We start from the raw sequence: 12,766 nt of genomic DNA, 5'->3' as shown, positions 1-12,766 counted from the left end.
ATGTGATTCTCTACTTAAACGTAATGAAAACGTTCCGTTTTTAAAACAAATTGTGACAGGAGATGAAAAGTGGATACTGTACAACAATGTGGAACAGAAGAGATAGTGGGGCAAGCGAAGTGAACCACTACTAACCACACCAAAGTCTGTCTTCATCCAAAGAAGGTGATGCTGTGTATATGGTTGGATTGGAAGGAAGTCCTCTATTATGAGCTCCTTCCGGAAAACCAAACTATTAATTCCAACAAGTACTGCTCCCAGTTAGACCAACTGAAAGCAGCACTCAATGAAAAGTGTTCGGAATTAGTCAACAGAAAACACATAATCTTCCATCAGGATAACACAAGACTGCATGTTTCTTTGATGACCAGGCAAAAACTGCTGCAGCTTGGCTGGGAAGTTCTGATTCATCCACCATATTCACCAGACATTGCATCTTCAGATTTCCATTTATTTCGGTCTTTACAAAATTCTCTTAATGGAAAAAATTTCAATTCCTTGGAAGACTATAAAAGGCACCTGGAAGAGTTCTTTGCTTAACAAGATAAAAAGTTTTGGGAAGATGGAATTATGAAGTTGCCTGAAAAATGGCAGAAGGTAGTGGAACAAAATGGTGAATATGTTGTTAAATAAAGTTCTTGGCGAAATGAAAACTGTGTCTTTTATTTTTACTTAAAAACCGAAGGCACTTTTTGGCCAGCTCAATATTTAAAAATTCAGTATTTCCATTTCTTTATAAAGTTATAATGATGCCATTCTGATAAAGTTAGGGGGTGTTAAATTAGGTAATCCATGCTAAGTATAAAGCCAGGCACACAGCTAAGTCTCAATAAATGTTTACTATGATCATTTTTATTATATTAAAATAAACTATTTGTGGGAAAAGATTGCAAGTTTTGTAACATTACAACCTTCATTGGGTCTATGATAGTAGTCTGTATATGAGAGATGGTTTTTATTACTTAAACACTTATTGAATGCAGAATGGAAAAATGGAAAATGATATTGTAGTGTATCATGGGAAAGATGGTCATTACTTTTTTCTGCTAATTTTCCTGAATCTTGGGCAGAACACATAAGTGGGTGAGAATTTATGCTTCATCATTATAGGTGTGACCAGTCATAGAGGTAAAATATATCAAGTTTTATAAGGCATCACCTACAGGAATAAAAGCTCCTAAATCTTCCACATAACCTGGGTGCTCCTTAAGCCATTTTTCCAAATCCTTTCTTTTCGGTGCATCATCGCCTGCAAGTCTTGTCCCATCTTTAAGATTAATAACTGGAACGGGACTTTCTGTATCAGGAATTCCTTGAGGTTGAGTATAGGATAGTGCTGGATTTATCCCTGTAGAAATCTGTGAGGTGGTTAAGCCTAAAGTAACCTGTAGAAAAACATCAAATGACAATTTTATTTCCATGCTTTAGCATTCTGATTTTGGTCCAATGAAGCAATTCTTTTTGAATAGGAAAAAAAAAGTTGTTTAAAGTTCTGCTAAATATTTCAAATTTAAAATTTTCATGAATCTTGGCCAGTGCTGGATTCTACTGAGATACAATCTAAAGCTATATAGTATACTCCTAATTTTCTAGTTATCTTTATTATTCTACAAAACATTCACGAACAGCAATATGTATATTTACTAGAATTGAATTTTGGACTCAAGGATCAGTAGTTTTTAAGCATTACTTTACTTACATGATTAGGTGGTTTATTTCTGTTGAAAAAGAGGATGTCAACACCTTCTACATTCTTCCTCCTTCCCCGCCTTTTTTTGACTACAGGCTGGTTGTCTAATAAAACTCCATTGGCACCAAGGGTTGATTGAATGGGAGTACCTAACAAATTAAAAATGCAAAAGAGTGATAAAAATCTAGTTCTTAAATTAAAAGTAATTACTTTTCTAAATACATAGACATTTTGCAGGGGTTGGGGAGGGATGGATTGGGAGTTTGAGATTAGCAGATACAAACTATTATATAGAGAATGGATAAACAACAAGGTCTTACTGTATAGCACAGGGAACTATATTCAATATCCTGTGATAACCCATAATGGAAAAGAATATGAAAAAGAATGTATATAGATGTATAACTGAATCACTTTGTTGTATAGCAGAAATTAATATAACATTGTAAATTAACTATACTCCAATAAAATAAATAATTAATAGTTGTAATGATACTCATAATCAAAGAAAAAGTTTATTCAAAAAAATACATAGAAATTTAGTTCTTATTTTACAAGCAGTCAGACCAAATCAAGCAATTCTTGGACTAAAAATACCACCCCACTTCTCATTCAAAAACCAGGAGAATTGTAATCTAGATCTCTTTCAAGTTTTGACCTGTCTCCTCAAATTTCTCCCCTGGATAGTCACACATCTTTTCTTTTGTCCCATTTTAGAGGAAGAACCATGCCTTTCTCATGTACAAGACAAACCTTTCCCCCTTTTTTGAACCCATTAATTCCTACTTTTTCTAAAAGTTTGTTTTATCATTTATCTTTGTTTTTTTGTGCCAAAATATCTTACTCTACATTAGATTCTTATCAACTTAAAAACATGGCCCAACTCAAACAAAAAATAAACTTCTTTCGGCTTTTTCATAACCTTCAAAACTTTTGAAAAGTTGGTCGCTATTATGCTCCTCTTTCTCACGACAAACTCACTCCTCAATTTCCCACAGTCCGCTCCTGTCCCAGCCTATTTAAGGTATTTTCTTTAAGATCACCACTGTTTCTTGCCAAATTAAACTGACCCTTCTTGCTCTTCATTTCAGTAGGCACTCACTAAAAAATGTAAGAGGTATGAATGAAACAGTTCCATGCATTCATTTTTTTCCTAATAAATAAATACACATTTATCAAACAGCTATGTACAAAGCACTATGATGATTCAAAGGTGAGTAAGACACAGTTCCTATCCTTAAAGAGTACGTAATCTAGAACACTCTTATAAAAGAAAATATTAAGAATGAGATGTTTGCTTAAAATGGTTCACAGTTTGTAGCGAGAAATGCATTTTCAATCATTCAAGGAGAATTTTTGACCAAGTCCTATGTATCCCTGAAAGACATTTCCCTTTGGCTGGCTGTGGAACCCTATGGAAGTCACTCTCCTCACATTTCAGTTACAAAAAATACCTTAATTCATAATTAGTAAGGAATAACTAATTACAATGATTAAAAATTATTTTTGCATATGAAAGCACTGAGGAATGTGACATATTATTAAAAAAGAACAGCTTTCATTATTTCATTAAAATCAGATTAACAAAATATTATGAATATTTGAAAACACTTTCACTATAGTACATTTTAACTGTAATAATTGAATAACTTTCCTAAAATACTACTTTTAAAAGTACTATTCTGTTTTATAAGAACTTCTCATGGCTTCCTATTCTAGTATGAATGAAATGCCTTACATTAAGCCTCATTCCTGCCTGACCACCAACCCAATCCCCTCCCCAGCTCAGTTTTTGATGTTGCCCATAATCTAGATTTACCTTTGCTAAGCAGTCTCTGACCTTATACAAATATCTATCCAGTAAGAATTTAAACAGTAGCTAGGTCAGTCTTATCCTAAAACCATACAATTTTCCCAACATCAAGTCTCTGGTTCAAGCTATTCCCTGACTCTCTCTCAATGTCATTTTCCAGAAAGACCATTATCTAATCTTCCTCTTATAAATTCTGTTCAATTCTGCCTCTTCCACAGGACTCTGCCTAAGTCTCTAGACAGCAGTGACTTCTCTCTTTTCCAACATTTATTAACTATAATGCTGTGTGGCAAGATACATTATCAACGTATTGTCTAATATTTTAACATGTAGGTCTAGTCTACCAAGCAACTGAAAGGCAGAGACCGTCTTAAGTTTCTTTTACTTTCCCTTTACTGCTATCCCAGTGCTATATAAAAAGAAAAGTACTTAATACAATTATCTATGGAAAAACATTAGTATACACACCAAAGTATATATTTATAAACAAATCCTATTTGGTCATTTATAAACATAGCCAATTTGGCAAATTATATACTCCCTTGACTTCTTTCATTTTTTTAAAACAACAACAACAAACCCAGCTACCTTGACTTCTTTTTGAGAGTGATTTTAATAAACATTACTGATTTATTTTAACCCAGAATCCAAAATGGAAAATTTAACCTACTCTACTCTATAAAGCCTGTGTTGTCTTTATCTTAGATGTAATTACAACAATATTAAAAATACCTTCTTTCTATTGAATGCCTACTAGGTGCCATACCCTGGACTAGGTTTTACAAATGTTTTCTTAAATTACCAAAAACAAAACAAACAAAACACAGAGGTATTAAGCCCATTTTATAAATGTGATCAGAAACATTATGTCTCAGGCCCAATGTCACAACAGTGGTAAATGACAGAATGCAAACCCAGGCTGTTTGGCTCTACCATCTTTTGTGTACTATTCCAGGTGGTTTCTGGAATAGGCTCTTTAGTTTTGTCCTCTTATAATTTATGCTATTTTACTGTCCTTCATTAATTAATTTACATTATATGATGTATCTTCACTCAAAGCTTTTAGATAAAATTCAGGGGTGCCCATACAAACATAAAAAGGGCTTAATACGAAGAATTATAATAGCAGTTGTTGAGCATCTAATTCTAAAACCTAATTTTAACATCTGTTTAGCATCTAATTATGTGTCAAGTTCCATACTAGTCACTTTACATATATTATTTAATCCACCTAACAATGCTACCTCTCCATCGACCCCAACTCCTCACTTCGCGAACAAGAAAAGGTTAAAAAATGTTAGCAGGTTTCCTAAGAGTCATGTAGGAAGACAGAGCTAGATCTCACATTTACAGGGACTTCTCTGGTGGTCCAGTGGTTAAGACTCCGAGCTCCCAATGCAGGGGGCAAGGGATCAATCCCCGGCTGGGGAACTAAGATCCCGCATGCCACATGGCACGGCCAAAAAAAAAATAGATTTCACATTTGCAATTATCAAGATGGATGAGATACAATTCTTAGATAATTCTATCTAGTTTTAATGTTTGAGGCTTTTTAATATTTGGTATAGGTGCAAATTAGTGTTATTATTGATACTATTAAAACAGTATTATTTATCAAAGAATTACTTATAGGCAAAGACTGTACAATCTTCAGCTGCAATAGCATTAAAATGTTCAGATGATAGACGTATCAATCCCACTTTATAGAGTTATGAACTTATCAAGGTACAAGCAGTGGTATTATTAAACCCACTTAGGTTGGGAAAAAAGCCCAGAGCTTATCTTCCCCATCTCTTCCCATTTTCTCACGAAAAAAAGAGCTCCATGCCATTGTAAATCACAATTTGGGGGATTTATACTTCAGTAAGAGAACTGTGGCTCATTCATACGTGTCTGAAAGTCCAGTAATTGGAGACTTACACTGAATGGTTAATAAAACCGTAAGAGACAAAAGTAAGTCTGATGACTCTAACTGATAATTTAATTATAATTTATAATTAGAAAGCGGTAAGAGCAGCAACTGGAAACGGCAATCAATTTAACACCTATAATAAAGCACTATTTTCCCAAACTTCAGGAATTCCACACATTGTACACAGGCACAGGAGTTTTGAAATGTTTACAAGCTATTGTATGGCAAACGAATTTAGTAGAATACTGAAATAGAGTCCTTAGCCCTATGTATATGGAGGTATAAAGGAAATTCCAGTCACGTACCTGCTTTTAATCGAAAAGTTACATTTTTTTACGATTAGTATGCTGTGGTCCATACATTTTAAGACTCAGCTGCTCTTAACTAAAATTCTCAATTCTTGACAGCATACTTTAAGAGGGACGCAGAAAAATTAAAGTACAACTAGATCAACATAAACAAAATAAAAAAACTGCTTATGGATGGATTCCTCAGTGCTAGAGAGCACAGAACACAGGGCACCAATTCAGTATTCAATAAATACTTGTTGATTCAAATAGTCAAAAGGTTAGTACAAAATATCATCCCAAGGGGAGATATGATCATTGTTTTCCAAATGTTAAGATTATCATGCAAACATAGGACTAGGTTAATTCTGTGACGCCTCTGAAGACAGAACTTCAGTCACTAAGAAGAACCAATTGCAGGCAAAGTTTGCTTCCAAATAAGAAGAAATTTTGTGATAATTAGAGCTTTCTAATAATAAGAGGGCTGTTTAAAGTAGTAACAATCTGGTTCTTGTTAAGTATTCTATGAGTAAGTAAAAAAGGATTTGCAAATGATGGACTATTTCATGCTGAGGCAATGATTACTAGCATATTCACCTGATCCTGGCATGGATTTTGGAAAACTGGCGAGGCTGGTCTCTGACGCACCTTGAAGGTCCCGAAGTCGAGTGAGGTACTGCTGCTGCCCTAGAGCACCATCTTCACTGTCCAACGGCCTTCTCTGAGCAAGCCCTTGCTTCTGAAATGTCAACTTCAAACCACCTTCCTGTTAAACAAACACCATTAATAAGAAAGAAATGATTAAAAAAAAAAAACTCATAGTATATTGAGAGACATCTTTTACTTAGAAAAAGTGAAGTTGAAAACCCTGAAAAGTTAATCATGTTCTCTTATTCATACATCAATTGGAGAAAAACATTTAATCAATTTCTATAATGAATATTAAAATTTCTATCTTAAATGAAAAACATCCAGGTATTACATATACTTTTCTGAGCAAAACAAAGCTTTTCATGTGACTAGTACATTGTAACCCTTTCAGCTTCTGACCTATGTCTCTGTGTACACTATTCACATGACATACTAGAAGATATTACCCATGTTTTTAGACACTGAGTAATCAATTTAGCTTCAAAAATCATACTGAACAATGAAACTTACTGATAACAGGGCATGCTAAATGTTTAAAACACGAAGTGCACTGACATACCATGTGAATACTATATAAAAGAACCAAAAAATAAGAAATTGTCAGACTGTTTAAGAAAGCATCTTGATCTGCAGAAGGACTATTTTCAGAAGTATAGGTAGAAAAATATATTTAATGATGATTCCTCTAGTAGAATATTCAAGTTTAATAACCTGGATATCTAAAAGAAAACAATCCAAATGCCAGAAAACAAGTATGTGAAGGAAGTAAGAGTAAGAGCAGGCAGCCATTTGCAGGAAAAGCATGCTGCACACCGCAATCGCAATCAGGTCCTAGGGCAATAAAAATAAACATACGTCTTTGATTTTCACTGTAAACTCCTTTTCTCGTACATGCTTCTTCACCTTTGACATCTGTGTTGACTGATCGTGTTCTTCTTTAACGCCAGCACCTGCAGGAGTGGGCACGCTGGGCTCGCTATGTTCTGTAGCTGCGCCAGAGCTGTCCAGCAGCTTTGTGGTATAGAAAGAAGCCACTGCATTGGCATCATAACTTCTTCTAGCTGAAGGCCACTTCCCTTTCAGAACTGTTTGACAAATACTGTCCAACCGGTTGATCATCACACGATCCTGGAAAAGCATGAACATCAAAGGATAGTTTTAATAATTAAGTCAGAACTTTGAGGATCACAGCCTTGATGGATTTAACCCTGGTACAACATATGTGTATTTGGTATGCATACATATTCTCACATACATTTACAATTCTATACAAATTCCCATTGGTGACATTAAAAAATATTATACTATAAAGATATTTTTCTGTTCTTTTGTTTTTTAAGAGTAACACGGGTTCCTTGTAGAAAGTTCAAACAACTCAGAAGTATACAGAAGAGTAGAGAGTTCTCTTCTCTGCCATTTATTTCCCAACCTCACTCCTAAAGGTAAGTACTCTTCTACTAGCCTAGTCACATACTGGAAGGAGAACTGTCTTAATCCAATCTGAACTTCCACCACTATAGGTACATGTACTTAAATGAATCTTTTTTCTAGGTCACAACTGGCTTGGTAAATTTCTTCAAGAAGACCCACTTAAAAGCACTTATTTCATAAAGAAGCACCTGAATACTAACTTGTATGTGAACATAAGCATTCATTATCTTTTCTTCTAAATATTCTAAGGTTATATTGAGAAACACATACATTTAAGTAGACCTAATTTACTTGACAGTCATATTTGATACTTTTAATGCTAACACCAAAATGTCATCGCACATATAAGTGACCTTTTTTTACTACATAATATCTATCATTAAAGAAATATAGAAAAATACTCAAAAAATGACCTATTCCAGCAAGAAATTACTCATTTACCTTTGGCCAGTACGAAGCTGCCAGCATGTATCCACCTTGTAGGATGTAAGCAGACTCTGGGGTCCCGTTGTTCATCTGGAAACTATCCTGGGTCTCATCCTGGGTAGTGCTCAGTGATGCGACGCTTTCTTCATCGTAGGCTTTCACGTGAGGGGTACCTTCTGCTAAGAATAATTATAACCAATTATAACTGTTTTAAAAAGACTGCATAACACAATTTTACATATACTTTTCAAATCCTATATAATTATTCAGATATATTTGAAAATGAAAAGTTAGAGGTAAAAAAAAATTCACCTAGAATACAATAAAGTACTCATTATTTTTAAAATTGAAACAAAAGCACGATAAGTGGCATAAAGGAGTTTGAGGAAAAAAGGGTTAACAAAACATCCCTTTCTGCATGAAAATTTGACCCATGGTTAACACTCTAGGTCTGTTTCCCTGGAAACACATAAACTGCTGATTGGTAAACTATATCTGGACTGGGAGGACACAAATATTGCTGGGGAGGCTATAATTCTCTAAAGAGGGGATTCTCATAATTGGGCATGTCCCTTGTGGTAACCCTGAAAGTCATGCTTCTGGAGTTGTTACAGGAGATTCTCACTCTTGTGGGTATCACAGTGGCTCCTGTGTCCACTTGATGTTGACTCATTTCCTTGCACCTGAGCTGTTAGACTGCTATAAGGATACCCGCCGAAGAGGACCACCTAACACTACCAACAGACTGAAGTTCCTATGCTAGATCTTTCTAAGTAGGGCCAAGTAGGGCCTATGATACTCTTGTTAAGTCGGACTGGTGGCTGTTATAAAATATTACCTTTATTTGTTCACTGATCAACTTGCTCCAGGAAAGATGTAATACTAAATTTAAGGCAATCACAAAGTAATAGAATTACTGTGCCAAGTCGCTAATCCCGTTTGACTAACCCATTTTGCAATGTGAATATTGAATACGGAGTAAGAACCAGGAATTTAGTTGCGTTTTCAGCAGTCCTTCTCTAAGAAAATCTGTACACATAAAATTTAAGCTAACAATTTAAAATATGCTTAGGTGATCCGAATCGATTCTTTTCATTTTCATGTGAAATGCTGCCTTAAAATAGCAAAAGCACTTTATGCATATACCTCGCTTTTGGACTTCCTCTTCTTCACTGTCACTTTCTTCTGATGAAGATGAGGAGGATGATGAGGAAGAGGAGGACGAGGATGAGGATGAAGATGATGCTGAAGAACAAGAGGAGGAAGAAGAAGAGCTAGAGCCTGATCGAGAGTGGGAGCAAGAAGAAGAGGAAGATGAGGAAGAAGATGATCTGGAAGAACAGGACGATCTCTCAGAATCAGAGTCAGAATCAGAACTAGACTCTGATCCTCTTTTGTGGACTCGCTGCTTCTTAGAAGCTGGGTTTGGAGTTAGAGGCTCTGTTCTGGCTGCAACCATGCGTCTGTCTGTTTCACCTTTTCCACCAGATTTCTGGTCTCCAGTAGCCTGTGGTAAAACACCATTCTTTGGACTTACAGGCTCAGACTTTATTAGTGTCCTGGTTTCCTCAGAAGTCATAGATTCTTCTTCAGAAAACTGAGGCTCCTCTTTAAGGTTTTCACTTTTAACTTTCACATCCTCTAGAATAATACCTTTAGGATCTAGGAGCCTAGGTAGAGAGGTAAGAGGAGAAGCAGAAAGTGCTACTTGATATTGCTGTAAAAGTGGGGTAGAAGTCCTTGAATGAGCCATCTTACTTTGACTGTAGTTCCTCTGAGCTGCCATAAATGAGAGTTCAGGATCACGAAGAATGTGATAGTCTGTTCGGCTCACCCCGTGTTTAGCAGCTCCAATGAGCAAGTCCCTATCATGAGGGCCACACTCCCACCAGACTGGTAAGTCTGGATTTGGATGGCAAAGCTTCAAGCGCTCAAACAACTGTGGATGTCGGAGGGCCTGTTCCCTTACTTTCCTTAGAAGTTCAATGCGATATAAAGTCCTAGAAGCACGTTCTTCTGTGATTGGCTGGATAAAAATATTCGGATCCACCAATTCTACATTGGAACAAGAGCAAACATATTACCCTCAAAAATACTTCATTATAGATTTAAAACAAATAAAGCAACTTCTAAAATGCACCTCTACTCAGTATCATTGTATACTTTCCAGAATTTCTTTTTAACATTTTTAAATGAGGAGAAATATAAATTTTAGAAAGAAGTACTAAAAATCATGTAACATATAACGTTGGATCTATAGAAAGTTAAGTAAAACATTAAAGTTATTTTGGAGGTGCGTTAATATAACTAGGAAGTTACTTCTAAGAAATTCCCTATGAGCTAATGTCATATACTATTATGTGTTTTAATCAAAGAGAAAAGCACTCAAACTCATTTATAAATACAAAATTAAAACTGTTAAATTAACACCCCATAAGCAAACCTAAGTCCACATATCCTTAACTGCACCGAGGTAACTCAGGGCATTACAGTGAACTCACAGGGACAACAAAGGCTTTCTTAAAATTTGATGAAAACATGGGAATAATTGTCAAACAGTATATGAACTACTAGCCTGAGATAGTTCAGTTTCAGCATCAGACCATACTCTGTTCCTTTTGATGAGGTCATATCTTTGTGAGCAGAGATACTGGCAGTTGAGAAGCACACACAAAAAGATAGAGGCTTGTTGAAATAATGTAGAGACCACCTGAAGGAGTTACTAATGGCCAAATGTGGAACAATTTGAACATCAAAATGAATTAGAGGATTCATTCAAAAGGATTATAACCTACAGAATAAAAAATAAATACCCACATGAAAAAATACTAATATGAATAAATAATTAAGTAGACTAGGGAGAAGGAACAGCTTTTCCTTGCAGGAGAACTGCATAGTAAAAACTGTTGCAGACAAGATCTACTGATGGTTACTGAAATCAGTGGGTGAAAGTTTGAGTAGAACAGGATTTGTGTTGTCTCAAAGTATCTTCTTAAGATATCTGTTAACTACAGGGGAGAAGATAACAATTTCACACTGGAAAAATGCAGCATAAACTAGCTAATCCAAAGAATCAAGGGCAACATCATCAGTAATAAGACATAATGACATCATGAACCCCTTGACATTACATTCCAAGAAGGACACAACATCATTTCTGAGGTATTCTTGCAAAAAAAGGCATAACCTCAATCCAACTGTGTGAAAACACACGACAAATCCAAGTTGAGGGGTTTATGGCAAAACTGATCAAAGGTATCAAGGTCATTAAAGAGAAACAACAACAACAAGCCCAAAACTGAGGAACTGTTATAGACTGCAGGAGGCTAAGGAGAAAGAACAACCAAATACAATGTGGGCTCCTGGAACAAAAAAGGACATCAGTAGAAAAACTGGTAAGATTTGAATAGGTGTTTAGTTAATGGTATTGTACTAATTGGGCTAATAATTATATTTTAACTATAGTCATGTAAGATTTTAACATTAGGGATGAGTGAGGGATATATGGAAACTCCCTACGTGGGCTTCAGAAACAATTAAGTTCACCCCAGAACAGTCCCTTAGCTGAGCATTAGCAGCTCTGATTGTTTTTGTTTTGTTTTGTTTTTTTGAAGGCCCTGGGTGTTTTTTCCCTACTAAAACTCTTTAAAACGTCTTTTGAGTGGAGGCCTCACTTCTTGCAAAATTACTTGTGTAAATAAGCCCTCTAAGCACAGTTCCTATAAGACGGACTAAAAATACAGGTTAGTTCTGTTTACCAAAAGCTATCCTTTATCTTCCACCTCCCACAATCATAAATCTAAATCTAATAAAAACACTATTTTCTCAAAATTAAATGTGTACCTTTATTCTCTTTAGATCTCATTTCAATAGTAGAATTAAGGAGTAAAGGATCTTTGAGCAGAGTTTATTTACAATTCAGAAAAACTGGTGAAATGTTGAATTAGACAGTACTAAAATAAAATAGCTGGAAATTTCTGAATTTTACTAATTTTGCTTCTTTGATTGAAACGAGGAAAAAAAGAAATTTTAGACATACCGTCTTTGGAAGGAAGACGACAAACCCTCCGACACATAGACATGAATGCATACAAATATTTCTCCAAACTATCATCAGTTTTCTTATGTAGCCTAGCCATAGCTCTAAATTTTGTCCAATCAAATTGGCCTCTGTCAGGATCAAACACCACTCCAAATGTAGATACAACTCTATAAAAGTCAGCTTCTTCTCTTCTTGTCCATCTATTTTGAATAGATTAAAGAAAAAGTCACATTTCTCATGGAAATAAATAAATATTAATGCAAAATACAATGACTATAATAAAAATTTAAAACCATTTCAAGTACCTAACACTTTAAAGGATTAAATCCAGGGCTATTTCCTTAGAAATAGATTTTAAAATGCCAGCTGACTCATCCAGCCAACCGTGCTTCTTTTCCTTAATAATAGTTTTTTGCATACTTACCGTGCAAAAAAATATGCATGGGATACAAGACTGTATAGGATATGATGACCCTCCCTTTGGGAAAAAGATAAAACATTTCAAACATATTTA

General features: G+C 35.2%; 1 protein-coding gene across 18 annotated transcripts in view; it reads right to left on the bottom strand.

Annotated features, from left to right (window-relative positions):
- CHD9 (chromodomain helicase DNA binding protein 9) overlaps positions 1–12,766 on the bottom strand; it is a 244,116-nt gene that overhangs the window by 13,445 nt on the left and 217,905 nt on the right. For 10 of the 18 annotated variants that reach the window (XM_082438894.1, XM_082438891.1, XM_082438893.1 and 7 more), the window contains 7 exons: positions 12,250–12,452; positions 9,357–10,265; positions 8,226–8,389; positions 7,209–7,481; positions 6,300–6,468; positions 1,700–1,839; positions 1,164–1,385 (listed from right to left, as the gene is read on the bottom strand). In XM_082438894.1, the coding sequence (XP_082295020.1) occupies positions 1,164–1,385; positions 1,700–1,839; positions 6,300–6,468; positions 7,209–7,481; positions 8,226–8,389; positions 9,357–10,265; positions 12,250–12,452 (2,080 nt within the window). The remainder of the gene's footprint in view (positions 1–1,163; positions 1,386–1,699; positions 1,840–6,299; positions 6,469–7,208; positions 7,482–8,225; positions 8,390–9,356; positions 10,266–12,249; positions 12,453–12,766) is intronic. The other 8 variants (XM_082438897.1, XM_082438889.1, XM_082438885.1 and 5 more) reach the window with 7 other exon arrangements.

Source organism: Balaenoptera physalus (genome assembly GCF_965194825.1).
Source record: "Balaenoptera physalus genome assembly, chromosome: 19".
Lineage (NCBI taxonomy): Eukaryota > Metazoa > Chordata > Mammalia > Artiodactyla > Balaenopteridae > Balaenoptera > Balaenoptera physalus.
This window is presented reverse-complemented; position numbering and strand designations above follow the sequence as displayed.